This window comes from Festucalex cinctus, chromosome 3 (genome assembly GCF_051991245.1).
Source record: "Festucalex cinctus isolate MCC-2025b chromosome 3, RoL_Fcin_1.0, whole genome shotgun sequence".
NCBI classification, from domain to species: Eukaryota; Metazoa; Chordata; class Actinopteri; order Syngnathiformes; family Syngnathidae; genus Festucalex; species Festucalex cinctus.
This window is the reverse complement of record NC_135413.1, coordinates 17,181,687-17,202,710: the sequence shown is the minus strand read 5'-3', so window position 1 is coordinate 17,202,710 and position 21,024 is coordinate 17,181,687. Positions and strand designations below refer to the sequence as shown.

The 21,024-nt window shown below is 40.0% G+C and overlaps 1 protein-coding gene across 3 annotated transcripts; it reads right to left on the bottom strand.

The window, feature by feature from the left end:
• Positions 1–570: 570 nt before the first annotated feature.
• bcar1 (BCAR1 scaffold protein, Cas family member) lies at positions 571–19,520 on the bottom strand. Of its 3 annotated transcripts, none has more exons than XM_077516221.1 (7): positions 19,104–19,520; positions 11,443–12,084; positions 11,123–11,272; positions 7,871–8,239; positions 5,544–6,413; positions 4,095–4,181; positions 571–2,851 (listed from the first exon to the last, which is right to left on the bottom strand). In XM_077516221.1, exons 1-7 carry the CDS (start codon positions 19,113–19,115, stop codon positions 2,321–2,323), a joined length of 2,661 nt encoding a protein of 886 aa, XP_077372347.1. In that variant the 5' UTR covers positions 19,116–19,520; the 3' UTR covers positions 571–2,320. The 3 variants fall into 3 exon arrangements, with proteins under 3 accessions (XP_077372347.1, XP_077372349.1, XP_077372350.1); XM_077516223.1 differs by lacking the exon at positions 19,104–19,520 and adding an exon at positions 15,063–15,220; XM_077516224.1 differs by lacking the exon at positions 19,104–19,520 and having other exon boundaries at positions 11,443–11,829; positions 11,900–12,042.
• Between the last annotated feature and the right edge of the window lie 1,504 nt (positions 19,521–21,024).

Here is a 21,024-nt window from a genome sequence, read left to right as displayed (position 1 = left end):
GGCGAGGTAGCCAGGTTGTAAATAAACATGCTATATAACAAAGTTTTAAGGGTGTGCACATTTATTAAATTATTACATTGACTACACTGCCAATGAAATACCAAAGAGATACACAGAGTGGTTGTCCCTCAAGCCAAAAGTTGAGGCTTTGATCCCCAGCTGAAGCATCCTCGAGCAAGATACTGAACACCTATTTGCTCCTGGTGCTGCATCACTGTGTAAATGAGCTGTTTTTATCATGACAATACTGCATAGGGTAATCCATAAAACAGTGGGACCATGGTGAAAGTGGTGTCATGCATTGTTCAACAAGACACATTTTACCATTACTATAGATGAGTGATTCTCAAAGTATAATGAGAAAGAATTACTGAATACAATACAAATTAAATTTACATTTAAAACATGCAATGCAATTTAACTATTTTAAAAAAAAAAGAATGTACATCGCTTAGGAGTACTCCCAAATTTCTCGATGGACAACACACCTCTGACTGTACTATAAAATATTTAAAGTATTTTTTTTTTCCAAGTAGTAGACACAATACCATAGCAATTGTAGTACAATACTGCCATAACATGTTCTTTTTAATACACATTTTCTTAAAATTGCAAATTAAAGGTGGAAAACATTTTAAAATTGATTGTAGTATGACTTTTTACAAGAATAAATGTACAAAAAAAAGATTGCAGATGTCAGTGTGCATAACACTGTCCATTGGCATGAAATGTACAAACATTTTTTTAAATGAATGATCTGTCTTTTGCAAAATAAAAAAAAAAATGATGTGTCCAGGTTTGCGGTAAATGTCCATATTGAAACATCTGTCAAACTTGAAGAACAAGCATGTTTTTAAGTACAGAATGAGAAATTTTCAGTATAAGGCTATTTTCACTAGCAGCATGCAAAGGGTTTAGATGACTACTAGCAATTGATCGCTATGTGAAAAACGCTTAGGTTTTTATTATTATATTATTATTATTATCATTATTATTATTTGTATGTTTTTGCGATGCCTGGATTCAGTTTAATCCCAAAAGTGTAAAAATAAATATTCAGGGGGTTGTACTGGACATCTGTTTTTGTTTTTTGTTCAAAGGCCACAGTAGTCATTCTGACAGTGTAAGACTGAAATGGTGGGACAGATACATTTGTGCAGTGGTTCTTAACCTTGTTGGAGATACTGAACCACACCGGTTTCCTATACGCATTCATTTTGAAATTCAACACATTAAAGGGTTTCCGGGTGAACAAAATGAACAGGGAGAGTGGCCATTTCATCGAATCTGTCTCTCTCGCTCTCTCAGCTAGTTGTGCTGGACTAGAATTACTCAACTTGGCATTGCAAATCATGCAGTTAGGTCGCGGACTCCCATCACTCAACTCTATAGAGCACTTTAAAACAACTACAACTATTTTTTTAAGATGCTTGGGGCAGCAGGTACACTGAAAATAGCAGAGGCCCCAGAATTGAGCCCTGTGGAACACCATATGTTCTGTTATACATGTGAATTCATATTGCACATATTTATCCAACCACTTTCTTTTTTTAGCTCGATATAGTTAGTTAGTATGAAGGGATTACAATAATTAAGAAATCACACGATGTACCATCACAATAGTCACAAGTCGACTAGTGAGCGCACCAAATTCCCTGCAGTACAGATAGACCAAGCAATGTGGTGTATCATCACAAATCATTTGATTCGGGTACGTGTCTTGATCTCGAACCCAGGTTAAGAACCACTCTGTTAGCGATATTACGAAAAAAATAAAATAAAATGAAACCAACACAGAAATTAAAATTGTACATAGACTTCACTTATCGAATGCTTTCAGTGTACTGTAAGCTCATTTACACAGTGATAATGCGACATTCGGAGCGAGAAGACAACTACTTTTGCTGGGAATCAAACCCACGACTTCCACCTGATCCATCTGTCAAAGTCACGATGAGTCCGTGTCATCATCAGCATCAATGGGACTGCCCAACAACAACTCACAAACATCGACAATTTATTTACATACATGTTCCTACTTTTACTCAGAGCTTTCCTGAGTGACATTCTTATTTTGATATGGTCATTCTGAATTTCTCAAATAACACATTTGATATTTTACGACTATGCTGATTAAATGTATATTTATTCAAATACAAATGCATATATACACATTAGCTGTGCTTGTGTGAATTACTGTATGTCAGACAGTATCGAGTCACAGACTCCTTTGATCCAGAGTTCCGTAGCATCTCTCATGCTATATGAAACAAATACAGTGGTCTTGTCCAGATGTTCTCTGTGAGCAATTCGTGTCATTCTACAGCATCAACAGCTGTCCAAGCACCATTTTGAATTGCTGCGTACACCCTGCCAGCTCCCGCACCTTTTCACTCATTTCCCGAACCGCTCCAGGCGACGGATACTGCAGCGCTGCTGTCTTTGTGCTGATGACAATGTCTTTGAGCTTGTTACACAGGGTGTTGCTGCTCTGGCCGACCTGCGCTCGAACGTCGGGCGACTTGGCCTGGCGTGATAGCGTGTCGCCAATGAAAACGAGCTTGTGCGCGCTCAGGATGACGAGCTTGCTGTGGGCCACGAAGATCTTGGGCAGCTGATTGGAGTTGACGGCGGTAAAAAAGGCATCGATAGCGTTGTTGATGGTTGTGAAGTTTTGCTCGGACTGCTCGAGGTAGAAAAGGAGAAGTTGGCGGTCGGCGTGGCACAGCTTGGAGGAGCCATTTTGAGCTGGCGCGTTGCCTTGAGGGTGACTCGACGACGGAACCCAACCAGTCATGTCGTTGTTGATCGGCCGGCTCACTTCCTGCTCTAGTCGCTCAAACTGTTTGATCTGTTAATATAGAAGCGGAGAGTGTGATAATCAATTACACATTTTTTTACATTAGCACTTAATACAGCAAGACAACACAAACGGACACAAACGATTTAATGAATGACAATTTACACCATCGACGTACTGTTTCAAGCAAAAACGAAAGTTACGACTGTAATTATGGTTCTATGAGTCCCGGAGGACCGCCAGAAGGCGGTGCCTTTAGGGAGGGACGAAATGGGGTATATGCCACGGAAGAGGAGGGACAGCCCACACGTCGCAACACGGACCGGAACCAAACTGATGTGCAAAATCACGTCCCGCCTCTTCCGTGGTATATACCCCATAGAACAACATACCTTAGACTTCCACTTCCACTTTGCTGCCCAACAAACTCAATTTTTTTTGTAGCTAGCGGCTCCAAACAACTGGTTACAATGATTCGCAGTAATGTAGTGTCCTACTCGGGATGTTTTTTTGTGACACTTGACGTTTCCCATCTTTTAACGAAAACGCTCGCCGAAAATCAAGCTCTCCACATTCATTTGTTATGGGATGTTTGCCCTCCGGGAGGCACCGCAGGAACTAAGCAGTGACGTCAGCTGGAAGGGTCTATAGCGCGCTAATTAGCGTTAGCAAGTCAATGGCGCTTTCCATTTTGCGTTAGCCTTGAGCTAGTTACACTCGGGAAACAAGCTAAACAACGTGTTTGCATTTAAGTGTGCACTGTGTGTAATTTTCTTCATTTTGTGCGTTTAGATTTTGTTAACAAGATTACTTTTGGCCTGTACAAGTACAAGACATACACCTTCCAGACATGTACTGTTTGTGTACGGCAAACTGCTGCTTGTGTAACATTGGCCAAAGTGTCCAATGGAATTGCTGCATAGGGATTTTCAAGTGTTCAACTCCCTCATAGGTAACCTAAAAGATGTTTATCACAGAAAATTGACTTCAGTGTTGACTCTTAGACACAAAAATAAGTGTGCAGCAATCGCATTGGGCACTCCACGTTCCCTTCTCCAAATACGATGTGAAGTGAATTCACTGTGTTTCACAGCATTCCTGTGGAAGGCTGGACAGGAAGTGACGTCAGCTTTAACGGCAACTCCGCCCCAGCACACTCGATTGACGGGCCGTCATTGGCAATTCACTTGTTCAACTGCTATGAGGTGTGGAAGGGTTTTCTGTTTCTTGACATCGGTGCTAGCCATATAAAAAGGCTCTGGAGATATTTGGCAATGTTAAAGCGGTAACGCACCTGTTGCTGCTCCAGCTGTGCCTTGTTTTTGATGACGCTGCCTTTCTCCATTAGTTGCTTTTGGCTCTTCTCAAACTCTTCCTTACCCTGGCAAAACACGGAGATCCGTTCTTATTTTTGGAGCCAAGAGGTTGAGTGTTCTACATTACATTCATGGTTGATTTAATTTAATGTGTGACAATATCAATGTTAAGAATGAGATTTGTGAGGCACATCAGTAATAATGTTTATTAACAATCGTCATCCAATGTAAGTTAAAAGTGTTTTATTGTTTTTCATGTTTTTAACTGGATTTATTTATAAGTGTGTTCAGATGTATTTTTTAATAATACATTATTTTTTTAATAATGTGAAGAACATTGTGTTAACTTGTGTGTGAAATGTGCTCTATAATTTATTTATTTATTTATTTATTTTATTTTGTTTTTTAAGAGCGAGAGAGATGAAAGGGGCCAGAAAGAAGTAAAACTTATAACATTGGCCCCTATTAAAACAAAATGAATGACAGCCATGGTCAATGTACACTTACAAACATAACAGTTTTAGAAAATAAATTCAAGTGTAATTAATTGCTACATATCAATATCATATGTATATACAGTATATATTTTTTTAAATTGTGATTTTATGCATTTCTTGAAGACAGAAGTTGACGGAGATGTTTTGATTTTAAAGTCAAGATTGTTGATACCCTGGATTGAAATACATCGTTCTTTTTGTTTTGTTCTATACTTTAGTTGTTGTTGGTTTTTTTTGGGGGGGAAGGATCCTCTTAATTATTACTCATGTTCTCTCTCTTTTTTTTTTTTTTATTCTATTTTGCAAGTTATTTGGTAAAATTAGGTGATGGGCTTTATACTTAATTTTGAGGCGGTTATCCATCCATCCATCCATCCATTTTCATGACTTACTCCTCACAAGGGTAGTGGGGGTGCTGGAGCCTATCCCAAGCAGTAGGCGCAGTACACCCTGAACTGCTTGCCAGCCAATCGCAGGGCACACAGAGACGAACAACCAACCACACTCACAAGCACACTTGGGGACAATTCGGGGAGCCCAATTAACCTGCCATGCATGTCTTTGGAATGTACCCGGAGAAGACCCACGCAGGCACGGGGAGGACATGCAAACAGGAAGGCCGAAGCCTGGACTCAATCTTGCGTCCTCTGTACTGGGAGGCAGACGTGCTAACCACCGTAAGCCGGTTATATTCAACTAATTTATAAAATTTAAAGGATTTTAATTTTCTAAATATTGGGTTTAAAATTGTATGAGCCCTTATTTATAGAAATTAATTATATAAATAAAGCCGCCTTGAATTCTGTACAGTAAATACAGTACAATGGTTTGATGACGTTATGATTTTAAGATGTCTGTTTGTTGATTAAAATGGCTTTGAATCTCCGTCCACACGTCAAACCGTATATAATTCGATGATAATGTCCGTACCTGTAAATGCACATAGTCATAATCCTCCATCCATCCTTCCTCGGTGGTCTCATACGGTCTGTCAACATCTTCCTCTTCCTCTGCGGCAGCAAACTTTGGGGGCGAGGGTAAAGGTCGTGACTGAATGTTCATCCTCTCTCCCGCCTGATAGCTCCCACTTTCCGATCCTGTCACGTGAGAGCTTATCCCCCCCGGTAACGGAGGAAGCGGTAACTGTTGCTGGTGACCCCGTTTGAAGAGCAACGAGGCATTGCCGTGGAGAAATGAAGCGAGCTGTTTGGTGTCGTCTGGGATTCCGCGCACCGTCATTACTAGTTGATCTAAGACATCACCGCCCGGTTGCGGTTTGGCGAGTTCTGTGTGTAACCAAGAAATGGCATCTAAACTCTGAGTCTGCGTAGTTAAACTCTGAAAGACCTCCTCCAATTTCCCCACCTGTCGGCCCAATTTGGTCTGTAGGGAGCGGTCGCTCGCCTGGCCTGCGTTTGTTACAGCGCCCCGGGAAAATTCTAGAAAGTCTCGGAGCGTGAAACACACCCGGTCAGCAGCCTGGTGAATGGCTGGAAGGTTGCCCTCCAGGTTATCCGGGCTGCGCCAGTTGCTTGTGATGAATGACATCATGATGGAGACACTTAACTCAACGGCTTGCTGGAGGCGGGAAAGTCGCTCCATGGCCGGGTCCAGATCTAACAGAAGGGGTTTTCCGATCGAAACGCCAGGTGCAGGAGATGATGAGTACGGCTCATTGTCAGGGGGCACGTCCAAGGATGAAGCCGAGTTGTTGCTCAGCGTGCTACCCGTGCTTGAGGCAGAGTGTCGCTTGAATGCTCGGTGCAGCTCCTCGCTTGGAAACTGGGCATCACGGACTACCTGAAACACATTACCAGGTTTCAGTGTCTTTGCACAAAGAGTTGACTGGAGTCAATATATAGATCAGTGCAGTCATCAACGGAATGTGGAGATGGAAGCTTTTAAAGGGCCTGCTTGAAAACATAAAAAGCCACCTTGATAGTACTCAGGAATGACAGTCAAACATAGGGCTGTACGATTAATCTAAATCTAACCGACATCAAGGTTTTACCAAGTGCAATAACCTAATCGCAAAACAGTGCTCTTTAAGATAGTTTTTCTTTTTTTTCCTCTCTTTGGCGTTTGAGTGATAGCTGTGCGTAACTTGTGGAAATTGATAGACCATAAAGCCAGGATTATGACAAGTAACTGTTTACATAAGCATTCAGTTGCAAAATTAATACAAAGAAGGAATGCGCTTGTCTGTCTCTCTAGCGCAGGGGTTGGAAATTTATTTTGCAAAGAGTCCCCATCGGAAACTAACACTGCTAACCTCAAATTTGTTTATATTATTTTCCAAATATATAAGATGAGTGAAAATGCTAGTTTTTTTTAATTATTTTGTAGCATTAGTAGAGAATATGCACACATTCATAATTAGGGATTTAACGATAACGGCAATATCGTGATATCGCGATATCAAAACTGCCACAATATATCGTCATTGTCATGTCACAATTTTAAAAGCAGCAAATATGTTCAAAAAAAGTCAGGTTGATTTCCATTTGTGCAGTTCTAACACCCTCTGGTGGCTAGTTTTTTTTTCGTACAGTTTAATTTTCACAATGCATGTTTTGGCCCTCATATGTTTAAAATCCACGCTAATGGTCAGATGAAGTGGAACATAATATGCTTGTGAACCGAGTAAATATGTTTAGGAACTCAATATGTGCTTGCATTAGCAAGTAAGTGCCTCAATATTAGGTGCTATTAGAGTTTATGCATTTCTGTAATGTACAAAAGCACAATATTATGTCTTTCTTTGTAGGACTTCTTCTTTTTTTTTACAATATTGTTACCTTTTTTATATCTCCAACCTCCCCACAATATCGTGATAATTATTATATCGTGACCTTCATATTATATATTAACTATACTTGACATCTACACACAGTTACCCAAAAGCTCAGCTGTCAACGATTTAAAGCAGCGTTTTCTTGTCAACAAAATGCCAAAGTATATAGAAAATGAATGTTTTCGCGTGGACATGGCCTGAGGAAGTCTGCCATAACCACAATGCGTCAGCTACCTCAGCACGCTGAAAATATGGATGACGGACAGTCGTCATAGAGCATATAATCACAATTACATACTGGCAATCAACCAAAAACCAAAAGTCAAAAATGTATGTCTGCCACCAAATTCACGAATGAACAACGTGTACCATAACCCTCAACTTAAATAAGCTCAAACAGGTGCCGGTTCCCAATCCCCAGTAACCCTGAACAGATATGCAGTAGAGAACTCTTATCTCCTACCTGCGGAGGGACATCGTAGATATTTGTGCATTCCCTTTCTCCTCGTTCCTCTTGTTCTCTTGGGATGTCATAAACATCCAAGGAAGGTTGACCTCCATGGTGCACTCTAGATGGAAAGTTGTAGATTTCCTGGGCCGGCTGGCTAACTTTATCTCTTCCTCCCAGTTTTTTGGTCAATGTAGGGGGAGGCACGTCGTACACATCCTCGGGCATTATAGTGGATTTGTGGTCTTCAATTGGACTACTAAACATGTAGTGGCCAGGAAGGGGTTTCTTTTTGGTCAAATGGGATGGCACATCATAGGTCTCCTCTTTTATTAGATGAGTGACAGAAACATCTTTACTAACTGTGGGTGGGAAATCATAAACCTGGGGGGAAAAAGAGGGAATATCTTTATTTTTAACAAGAACATCAACAATAATAATAATAATAATAATAATACAAATTAACAAATGGAACATATATCCTCAAATTTTTTAAGCCGCAACTTTGTAATATTGTCAACAAAAATATAAACGCAACACTTGTTTTTGCTCCCATTTTTTACGAGATGAACTCAAAGATCTAAAACTTCATCCACATGCACAATATAACCATTTCTCTCAAATATTGTTCACAAACCAGTCTAAATCTGTGATGGTGATCACTTCTCCTTTGCCAAGATAATCCATCCCACCTCACAGGTGTGCCATATCAAGATGCTGATTAGACACCATGATTAGTGCACAGATGTGCCTAAAAGGTGCCATTTTGTTTTATTGGGGGATTGTTCTGGGGATCCAGAAAATCAAGTCAGTATACTGACCAAATTTCCCACAATGTCACTATCACATTTAGACTGGTTTGTGGACAAATATTTGAGAGAATTTGTTATATTGTGTATGTGGAAGAAGTTTTAGATCTTTTGAGTTTATCTCATTAAAAACAGGAGCAATAACAATTGTTGCATTTACATTTTTGTGTAATATATGTACGTAGTATCTAACAAAAATGAGTGCAGCTTTTATCAGAGTGTAAATTTAATATCCCCTAAAAAGAACTCAACAAACAGCACAATGTCGAAACCGCTGGCAACAAAATTGAGTACACCCTTAAGTGAAAATGTGAACATAGGGTCCATTTTGCCAGTTTCCTTCCCCAGTGTCATTTGACAAAGTTTCACTAGGTTTTATATGTGAATTGGGGAGCAGGCGTGTTTAATTTTAAACTTCACGGTCACCTCAAGTCACTCAAGATCTGAAAAACACAACAAAAACACAACAATGTTGCTCTTCATAAAGATGGCCAAGGTCATACGACGATTGACAACACCCTCAAATTGAGCTGCAGCGCAGTGGCCAATACCATAAAGTGGTTTTCTGCTTTACTAAGGAAGGACATCGGGATACTGGAACGATTTGCGCTGGCCTGATGAGACGACGATGAATGAACTGATTCTGTTCAGATTGTGTCAAACGCATATGTGTGTGTATGTGACGACAACCAAGGTACAAAGATAAAAAAAATTGTGTAGTGCCTCCAGTCAAGCATGGTGGTGGGAGTGTCATGGTCTGCTGGGCCACAGGGAAGTAGTCCATCAAGATAATGACCCCAAACATAACTCCAAGATGACGGTTGCCTTGCTAGAGAAGCTGAGGGTGAGTGATAGACTGGCTAATCATGTCTCCAGATCTAAACCATATTCAGCAATTGTGGGGTAAACTCTATGCTTCTAGAATAGATGGTGCTCTTGGCTAGTCTAATGAAAATTGATTAAACATCCACTGCATCTTCTAGCACCATCTAGAGGAGTAAAAAGTGGTTCATGAAGCTTCATTTTCTCATCACTACCTCCAGCCAGCCAGTGATGGCCAAGTCAGGCGTCGTATCACGAATCATTTGAGTCGTGTGTGTTTCTTGACCGCCACGGAACCCCTGAGACTGACTCACTGAATCTAAGTTAAGAACCACTGGTGTAGCGATACAATCGTCAAACATTGGTGCAGGATCAATTTCCAGTCAATTATGGTGTGAATGTGAGAGTGAAGGATTGTCCGTCTCGAGCGAACAGTGCCATTAGAGAGGGAATTTTTTATTTTTTTTTTAAATGCTCAAAAACTGTTCCGGCAAGCGCTGCTCATTTAGTATGGAAGCCCTGGCCTCGTCGCATCACCATGCCCACGCGTAATCCAGTATTCGTATACATCTGTGCTTTGCGAAGCGCGCATACGTCATTCAAGTCGCCGGCTGTAAACGTGATGCTACCTAGCCCCGATGCTAGCCGACCCACACGGGTGTACAACCGTAGCTCTTTAGTTAAAAGAAAATTAAGTGAAAACGCTACTATGCTGTCCTGGCTCAAAGCTTAAAAAAAAACAAAAAAAACAAAAAAACACATTCAGACTCACAGGTGGATGCGCAGGCTGATACAGCACAGACGTAATAAATAAACTGGGCTGCTCATGCTGTAGCGAAAAGTGAAGCCGTCGGCGGCCGTCTTGCGTTGCCACACTTACAGTAAGTTGACTTTTCCGCAGCATACTTTCCACGTTATTTTCTTCCTCGACAGCGAAAATACCACTGTGTGACATACGGTTGTACCAAGTATAAAATGAGTGTGGGAGATGTTCTCAATGCAGATTTCATCAGTATAAGAATGTGAATATAAATTTTCTCTCAAAAGGTACTGAGTGCTTCTCAGATTGGTCTGCATCATCAGAACCATCAACAATGAAATGAAAGCAAAGCACACAAGAAAAAACCATTCTTGCGAAATGTAAACCTAACGTCTGCAAGTCCCAATTCACGATACTGAGATAATACTCTGAATGGTTGATGCAAACTATTAGGCTCTCATTATCCCATACAGGGATTTATTGTAGTACAATTACTATATTATTAATTTTGCACTGCAACTGCGGTTTTAAAATTCCAGAGACGTGAAGATACCGTGTGCCTTGTGTGAGTTCATGATGAATATTTTGTGGTTGGTGTAATAAGTTGCGCGGGGTCGTGCTTGTGGTTGGTTTACTAAGTTGTGGACACTCTGAGGGGGGGGCACTACTAGAAATCCTGCCTAGGGTGCCAAGTTGCTTAGGAACGCCACTGCCTGCGAGTGACTGACGACAAGTTGCGGCGTAGTGGGTCTTTTCGCCTGAAGTCAGACAACCCAGTGGGACAGCTGGAGAGCAAAAAGGCACCGTTGGCGCTGCATCAGGCAGCCTCTACCTGAGTATCGGTTAAATTAGCCAGAGACTAAGTATAAAACTGACCTGTGTGTTGTATTTGTCACGGATGGGAGGCACATCATATACATCCTGCTGGGTTGAAAATGGATGCTTGGGTGGAAGATCATACTTATCACGGTCTGGCTTCACTGTGTCATAGACATAGACTGAGCCTGCTTGAGTAGCAGTAACTCCCTAAAAAAAAAAATAAAAAAAAAAAAAATAAAAAAAAAAAATAAAAAAAGATTTTGAATGTTAGATGTTAAAATGCATGTTAAAATGCATCAATAGTCACAGCAATTACAAGTGTCCTGCACTTGGGTCCATATGCTTCCACATCGCTGTTTGTACAGTTCTTTGCTTACCTTACCAAGTGTCTTGCTATCCTTTTCCAGAGAGGAGGGCACCTGGTACACATCCTTCCCAGTGCTTGGCAAAACTGAAGAGGCTGCCTGGGTAATCCCCAGACCTAAAGAAGGTGGCACCTGGTAGACATCCTCCCCTGATATCTCACGCTGAATTGGTGCTAGCACCGGGGCCGTAATCGTCGGTTCTGGCTTGATCTTGACAGAGGGAACATGATACAGACTTTGGGGGCTTGGCTTGGGGCCATGCAATGGTGGAATCATGTAGACAGAATCAGGTTTGGGCTGTGCTGGATTGGGCGTGGAGTAAACAGCGGGCATTGATGTGTACTGAGCTGGGGTTGGAGGTTGAGTAGAACCGCTCTGTGGGTGAAGGGGTCGCTGCATCTGGGAAGTGGGACAGGAGGACGCTGGATCTGTCGTGGAAGGACTTAAATGTTCTTGCTTTTTGTCATACATGCCAACAAGGACCTTCAGACGGTTGCCCGGGACAATGCCTTGGCGACCGTGAAGTGAACAGAGCCACCACCCATCCAGTCCTTGTGTGTCACGTTCCAACACGGTCAGGATGTCCCCTTTGCGGAAGGAGAGCTCATCTGGAGATTCGGCAGCATTGTCGTACAAAGCCTTGGCCAGAACATTCTGCAATAGACATCAAATAGACACAGAAGAATTTTAAATTGGTTAATGTTTCTATTTTCCGTCAAATGAAACCTTTATAAAACACAAGGATTGTTTTCTTCAACTTCTCCACGATCGCTCTCGCCGTTCTCAGGGAGAAAATGGTCAAGGTCAGATTCTGTTCCTGAAGAATAATTCAGAGGGTGGGTTTTTCACCAACTGATATGAAAAAATAATAAGCAAGTCAAAAGGTCAAATTAGAAAATCTCTTCAGCCTTTACATTGAAGCTTTAAATAATGAAGGTTTGTGCTTCGGGACCAATTCCTGCCGCGGACAAAAGTACAGTAAATAGTAAAAACATGTTGAAGAAGTTGAACACTGTTGAAGTTGAACTTCCTTCCTAAAGCGCTACACAGTATAAAAGCAATCCATTTACCATTTTGGCAGAAGTTGGCAGTATAAACGGGGGCTGTGACTTTAACATAAATATGATGAAATTATTATATAAAGTGTGAAAAAAAATATCAACACAATTAATCACACTTTTCTATCCACATTCTACAATGTGTTGACTCTTTAAAAGCTAAGTGAAAGTTTATATATTTTTACGTTAGCAATAAACTACATCCCTCATGTATTCGGGGCATTTTTTTCATCTCGTATTTTTGATTATAGGCAGATCATGTTAGTTAATTCATGTCTATAGACATTTTCACACTACACAAAGCAAAGCGCAGAGTGGCGTCAACATGTAAATTTGTACACAAGTCGATAAAATTGTTGGAACACCGTGATCACATAAATTAATTGAATATGGGAAAAAAAATAATAAAATACATATTTTAAAAAACCAATAAAAATCAGTCAACATTGCTTTTGAATTGTGGTTCATCAAAATTATTATTATTATTTTTTAAATCAAACACTTGAAATAGGCCTGGAACATAATGATGGTACCCCTAGAAAAGAGGAAAACAAGTAGAGACAAGCACGTATTATTCAGAAATCAAAGATCCACCTGAGTGTAGCTAATGTAGGCACAGAAAAAAAAGACGACAAATTGAAGAGACCAATCAGTGCAAAAAAACATCCATGCTTCTGTCATGACTAGGGTCATGCAAGGGTTATGTTTGGGTCATGACCGTGTGGTCAAGTGTCTGTTTTGAACTGATGTAACCAGCATCTAGTTTCAACTGTTAAGATGCTTTGTGATGTCAGGAAACTTTAATCTCTTTACTTGGTCAACAGCCAATCAGATAATTCCATGTCAGTCCTGTTACCCCACATGTCTAGCCAAAGCCAATCAGATCGATTCGCTGTCTATATAAGCCAGACTGAGAAGTATCTGTTTTGTGTGATTATTACCTCTGTCCCTCTGCGCAACCTCACGGCCCAAGTTAGCTTAGCGTCTAGTCAAGTTTGTTCTACGCCTCTCGATGTTATGCGAATAAAGACTTAAAATCTTATTTGTGTCTGTGTGTTTGAACATCCATGCTTCTTCCTGGTAGGCCACTAAGCAACCACTTCATACTCATACCAATAACGGCTCACCTGTTTCTGAGTTTGGTCATGTGATTATCGCAAGTTTAGCTGTGATTGGTCATTACCTGAGCCCTGAGCAACTTCAATGTCATTTTCAGTCAACAATAAGCGGCAAAATGGCGAGATGCATAAAAAAAACAGTGGATTTTGCGGCTAAAATCATATTCCGAAAACGCAATATTAATCAAAATGCTGTGTTTGAGCATAGTACATATTGTATTGAAAATGTTTAGACTAACTTTATGGATCGTATTAAATGTTTGGTCCTGACAAGGTCTGTGGACCCCATTGTGGCCAAGAAGCCTGACCCATAGGCCAACATTCCAAAGGACTTCATCAGACTTCATCTTGCAAATTCCAGACCTCCACTTGGATACCGGTCAACTAATCACTGTAGGAAACACAGTAAAAGCACAGCAGGCGATGTTGCTCAACTGTTACAGACACTACAAGCTGTTTGCAAAGGGTTTTCCAAGGATTCTGTCCTCCCACGATGAGTCAAAGAGAGCCCACCTTAGCCCGACAAAACAGTATCTTTATTTCTCATTAGAAACATTACTTAAGTACACAGTGATCCAACAGTGGTAGTAACTCTTCTGCTGTGACTTGCGAGCAAACACTTGAGATACGAGCTCTGTATTGTGGCAATGAAATCAGCTGAGCTTATTACTCAATAAGCAAGATCATTAAGACGAAGCCATGTTGGGACAAACTCGGGGATAATGTAACATTTGTCAATAGAACATTTACTGTGCACTATAATTTGTTTGGTATGAAAGAGTACTGTACATCACATCCAGTCATGTATGTGTGAAAACAAGGCTCATCTTGAGCTACAAATTTTGCCTTTTTAGAATGGCAGGACTACACAATGCCACATTGAGTGCAATATGTTGAACAATTAGCTTTTTTGTCCATGCAGTGACAGAGACGGCATCGTTGGGCTTTGAACATGCACATTTAATTTGGATGTGTGTCTTCTACTGAAATGTCGAACAAGAACAATGGCAGACAGCCAAACTGTGGCAATCAGTTTCCCAGTCCACTTTTTGGCCACAGTACCAACTTATTCATCTGGCACAAAACAATAATATGGCAATAATTTTATTTTTTTTCACTTACAAAAAAAAAAAATGCACATTTGCCGTGTCAATTCCATCAATTGTCACTGCATTTAGCATTTCCTGTGCCCTGAACCTGAAACCTAGTATATCCAAATACTCACAGATGGGAGTCAACAAAAGACAGGAATCAACAGAGAAAATGCTTTCCTCTTGCCTCTTTCACATTCTTTTAGTCCACACTGGGGTCTCACTCACTTTTCCAAGTTTGTGCTCAGCTGTGATTTAGCAAGTCCTGCCAAAGCACTGTCATACACTACATCGTTAGACAAGTAGACCCTATTTAATAAATGCAGGCAGATGTGTATATTACAAAAACACTTTAAAATACATACCAGAAAGTTCATTTTCTCTTGTTGCGGCTCTTGGAGCCCTTGTAAAAAAGATTTTCAACCAATGTGATGAATGTCTCTTCTTCACCACAAGCTTCCACAGTCCACGTATCTCTCTAGGTCCTCCCTCCCTCCCTTCCTCAGTCAATCTCTTCTCCTTTCTTGTACAATCTTGCCCTCAATTATCAAGCAGATCTCGACACATTCTGCTGCTCTGTGATCTCACACAACAAGAATGAGACTGTTGTTTGTTACGTCTTGCCCTTTCTGGTGCCCTCCCTCTCGCCTGAGGAAAAGTGGGAGGAGTGTGTAACCCAACACGTCACTTACAGTTGGGCCCTGAGATTTTCCCGATCCAATCTGCACCAATGGCTCTAAAGTGTGTCACTCAAAACAAATAAATTCCTGAGCCCCTTTCTTTTTTTTCTCTGTAGTTCTTGCTTGCCTTTGACTTTCTGTGTGTCATAGCTCTCTGGCTGTGACACACAAATTTGTCATTTTTTTTAAATTAGTGTACTGGAATGGTTTCATGGTTAACTGCACACAACTTCAAGTTCAAAGGGGGGATTTGCAGTAAAACAAACACCTTTCATTATATATATTAAAAGTTAAAACATATGACAAGTGAATACTATTAATGAGCTTCTGAAACTCTGGCCCCCACCTTATCCCTCCAATTTTATTTGAATTATTATTATTATTATTATAAAGTTTGTCATCCCGCATCACGATTAGCCTATCAGAGACTCTGAGTGTTAGAAGGTGTGACCAAAGAGGTGTGCCAATCATTTGCTGAGCACGCTGGCACATGCTTCAGCCGGTCGGGGATGCCCAGCAGCCTCAGTTTTCATTGTACACTCAACAAAAATATAAACACAAAATATTTTTGCTCCCGTTTTTTGCCCATGTTGGACTCAAAGAGCTAAGACTTTTTTTCTACATACAGTGGCACCTCTACTTACGAATTTAATTGAACTGGAAGAAAGTTCTTAAGTAGAATATTTTGTAAGTAGAGACGCATTTTCCATGTAAATGCCCTAATCCGTTTCAAGTCTCCCAAAACTCAGACATAAATGTTTTATAAAGCATAAAAATGCATCAACGCATGTAACAAATACATGTTCCAATTAGATTATTGCACAATAAATGAGAGTTGTATCTTGTACGTAATGTAAAAAACAAAGAATAGGGTAAAGAATAAAAATGATGGTCATTTACCTTTTTAACTGCTGCCCTCATCGTTTTTTTTCGCCCTCTGTGGTTCATGTTCTCTCTCAGAAGTGTTTTTTTTTTTGCCTGGTGTTTTATAAAGAACTGATCCAAGGATGTTTTTTTTTTTTTTTTTTAAACAATCCTTCGAAAATGTCCAAGGCAAACATCATCATAGTGAGCGATCGCCCGACTGGTGAAAACTTCAGGTACGGCGAGGCATCTTTTTCCAAAAAAGGCCTGTCTCGTCGCAATTAAAAACTTACTGTGCCTTCATCACTCACCAATTGTTTGAATTTTTGCACAAATTCGTCGGCCGTTAATTAATACATTTATTTTCGTAAATGTATTGTAACTCTGAAAAAAAACAAAATCGGAACACCTCATGGCCCGAGGGATGAATCACGAGGACGCTGCATAGACACCGATCTATTATCTACGCACATAGATAAATACGGTAGAGGTTCCTCTTACCCAATGGGATGCCAGAAAGATGCTAGGTAATACCCATAGCTGAACGTATGTTGTGTTCGGTACTGTATTTTTACCTTTCGTATCTTGAAATTTTTTTCATAACAAGAGGCAAAATATTTTCCTGTTGAGGCGTTTCGTACCTTGAAAATTTCGTATGAAGAGACGTTCGTAAGTAGAGGTACCACTGTATTCGAATAGCCATATTCCTCAAGTATTGTTTACAAATGTGTTTTAATGAGCATTTCCCCTTTGTTCCCACTTCACAGGTATGGCATATCAAAATACTGATTCGACAGCATGATTATTGCACAGGTGGCCACAATAAAAGGCCACTCTGAAATGTGCAGTATTGCTTTTTTGTGATGTGACCACCATTTGCCTCACACGGTTCGCATAGAGAATTGGTATTTAACCGCCCTGAGTCAATTCTTCATAAAGTCAAATTTTGATGCAATTAAAGCTGTAAATCTTTTGGGGTAGGCGTCAACCAGTTTGAATATCTTGACACTCTCGGTCTTCACTGCGAAATAGTTCAAGCTTAGCCAGATTGGATGGAGAGTTTCTATGAACAGCAATTTTCAAGTCTTGCTACAGATGCTCAATGGGATTTAGCATCTGGGCTTTGAATGAGACATTTTTTAACATATGCGCATTCTTAAAAATGGCAGTTGACCACTGGTGTATGAACATTCTGCATGTGTTGTATTCCTGCCTGCTAGTATTCCAGACCTGTCTCCCATTGAAAATGTGTGGCGCATTATAAAGTGCAAAATAGGACAACAGAGACCCAGGACTGTTGAGCAACTCCAGTTGTACATCAAGCAAGAATGGGAAAGAATTCCACCAACAAAGCTTCAACAATGAGTGTCCTCAGGTGTCAAAGACTTACCGTATTTTCCGCACTATAAGGTGCACCTAAAAGCCTTCAATTTTTTCAAAAGCTGACCATGCGCCTTATAATCCAGTGCGCCTTATATATGGATCAATAATGAGCCGCAACAGGTCTCGCTGTCAAGACGCTATCGGTGACCGTGCACAATCGGTGACGCGCATGCGCAGAAGATCCCGCCATCTTGGATCGCTAGCTAATACTAATACTTTACCTCAGAGAAAATAATAAAACAGTTGTTTATTCATTTTGGGAGTGAATGGAGTTGTCAGAAAGCTGGTTTGTAATCTATTAATAAAGTTTGACTGACCTATCTAACTGTTTTGTTGACATTCCCTTTAGCGCAGCACCATCTAATGGATGCATAACGTAACCCCAGCCTCTACCGTAGCGCCTTATATATGGAAAAAGTTTTAAAGTATGTCATTCATTGAAGGTGCGCCTTATAGTGCGGAAAATACGGTACCAAAGGTACTTTTGGAACATGTTGCAGGTATCAAATGCAATAAATAAATAAAGTTGATCTGTTTGAACATGGAAAAACCTTGTCTTTGTAGTGTATTCAATTGAATAAAGTTCAAATTGATTCACAAATTCTTGTATTCTGTTTTGATTTTCATTTTAAACAACGTCCCCCATTTGATTGGGGGATGTTGATTGACCAGTTTGCCTGAACGTGATTGTTCATATACCAGATATAGTACCAGTACTTTTGGTATCTTAAGTGGGAGACATGTTCACAGGAAATATATCTTTAAATTAAGTCTGAAAGTCTGCAGTTAAAGCATATTTTATTCATTTAATTTCAAATGCACTGTGGTGGTGTTTATAGCCCAAAATATTAAAATTGTGTTAATGTCACTCACAATATTTATGGACCTGACTGGAGGACTCGTGGAGTGGGTAATTTGTTCAACCAAGACTGTTATGTAACAATATGCATGCATATACAGGTACTGCATACTGCATCTGCCAAATGAAATCCCCAAAGGGGAATTCAACAAGCCAGAAGTCAAGACAGATTTAGGTAACTACAGTAAATCCAAACTCAAGATCACATATGAAACACCATGCTATCTGAATGGCCTGCCTGCATGCTCAACATTCCCAGCATGTGGCTTAAAAATAAATAAATAAAAAATTCTCCAGCATGTGGTTTAAAAAAAAAAAAAATCTCTAGCATGTGGCTTTATGAAAAATCTAAGGGGTTCTGAGAAAATTCAATAGCCTACACTTTGTGATGCAGTTGAATCATTCAAATATTTTTTCATAAATAAACAAACAGGATGTATTTACTACTTCGAGGTGTTGGTTGGGTGGTGGTCGGACAATTCACAGACACAGTATGTCCGTCTTGTTACGTTGATTGTGCAACAGAAACGCAACTGCAACATTTAACACATGTATGACAGAATAATACACACATAAGGGGATATACAGTAGGTACTGTAATCGACAGTTGCCATACTTACGGGGACAGACATTTTGCTGGGTTAACGTCCTTGATCCAAGCTGGAAAATGAACGGCGGTTCCCAAGCCTTTTTCCACGCACGGCGCCGATTCCTTCAGCCTTTTCCACCAGCGGAAAAAGGTGTATCCACGGCTCCCGGAGAGTTCGTCCCTCTTCCTCTTATCATAATTTACTAAAACGCAGAGCCTACTTATTAAGTCGGCGTCTTTCAAAGCTTCGATAAACGCTTAGTGTGACAAGAGCGTTTTTTACTGTATGTCAGCAGTTCCGCCTTATTGGATTGCTGTGTGCATACGAACAATTACAGAAACGTTTTCAATAAAAATCCCCACGTTTATTGTAAGCATCTTACACGTCTCCTCATATTAGGAACAGGACACACGACCACATCCGTCGGTATAACAGTAGGACCTTAAAGGGACCGCCTCCATCGTGACGATCCAGTCCATGTAATCTTACCTAACTCCATGGAATTTTTTTTTTTTTTTTTTTAAGGAAGAAAAACAAATCTCGACACTGTTAGAAAACATTAAATATGTTTTTTTTTTTAAATATATATCTCGTCCATAGGAAATATATGAAAGACCAATATAAAAATACTTTTCTTTTCTTTCTTTTTTTTTTGGGGGGGGGGGGGGGGGGCAGGAAGCCGTTTCCGACAGTTTTTTCCCCTCCCAATGACGTAGGGAAAAGTGACATTTCTGAAAAGTAAAAAAAATAAATAAATAAAATAAAATAAAAATAAAAAAAATTTAAAAAAAATTTAAAAAATGATAAATGTGACTGGTATGTCACCACATTGTGCATGCTATAAAAACACAACTCACACAATCTTACTACATTTTGTCATGTACAAACAAACTCTCTATAAAAGCAACTTTTATTTTCCCATGGATTACAATATCTACACAAAGCCCATGTAACCAAGTCAGTGTTTGAGAACGTTAGTTATGGGAACTGCAGTGGCACATATTAAATTTTTTTGTTTTTGTTTTTTAAATGTCTTTTTTTTTTGCTAGTAATCGGACAAATTGCAAATATTTTATTAAACTATGATGACAATCTTGAAATGTAAAAAAATAAAATAAATACTATAGTTATTTAAAATATTAAATTCTCAAGTCATGCACATACTTCTTTTTCTCAAGGTGGCAAGGACAGTGTTCCTTCTGGCCTTGACATTTCAATAAAATTTCTCTGACTTAAGTAAAGCTGATCACTTTAGTGAATTACACATACTAAACCAAGTCCATCGATAATTACCACAACTAAATGGTTTTCTAAGCAAAGCAGCCCATGTTGCTGACTAACAGCAAAGCAGCCGGCATGCAATGCCACAAGTTCTATAGCAAACTGCAGGTCTCATTTTCCAAAGCTGTTTTGTGAGGTTGAGCTTGTTTTAACTTGGTCATATTGGAGGACTTTCCGGTCTGTTTCAGGCCATCGTTCAGTTTCATGACCCAGAACATCTTGAGAGTGAAGGAAGTGAGGGATCGAACCAATATTTACCTGCTGAATTTCTGTGAGGCAGCTGATTTACCACAGCCGATTGTTTGCTCAGCAAAGCAGCCCGTGTTCCTCATACTAATGTTTACTATACCTGCTTGTGAAACGGTGCGCTAGATCGATCTGCTGCTAAGTCATACTGGTGAATGTCCACAACTAAGCAGTTAGAGGCATTGCTTTTCAAAGCAAAGGGGCCTTAACATAACCTTCCAAATTAAAATCTTTGTCACACAAGTCACACAGACAACAGTGGTGGGAAAAAAGTGCTAACACAAAAATAGAAGTACAGATCCTTGTGTATAGTTTTAACTCCTGTATTTAAGGTAAACAGACCAAACTGAAGTACAAAAGTGAATCTCAATTATTGTGAGTCTTCAGAACACCTCCATTTAAGCTTTTTGTTGGGAACGCAGTA

Bases quoted from the DNA above. Each gene is read 5' to 3' on its own strand.
- bcar1 (XM_077516221.1), bottom strand. The intron at 4,182-5,543 runs GTACGGACATTA...GTGTTTTGCCAG, and splicing joins ATGACTATGTGCATTTACAG to GGTAAGGAAGAGTTTGAGAA. The intron at 2,852-4,094 runs GTGCGTTACCGC...CTATATTAACAG, and splicing joins CACAGCTGGAGCAGCAACAG to ATCAAACAGTTTGAGCGACT.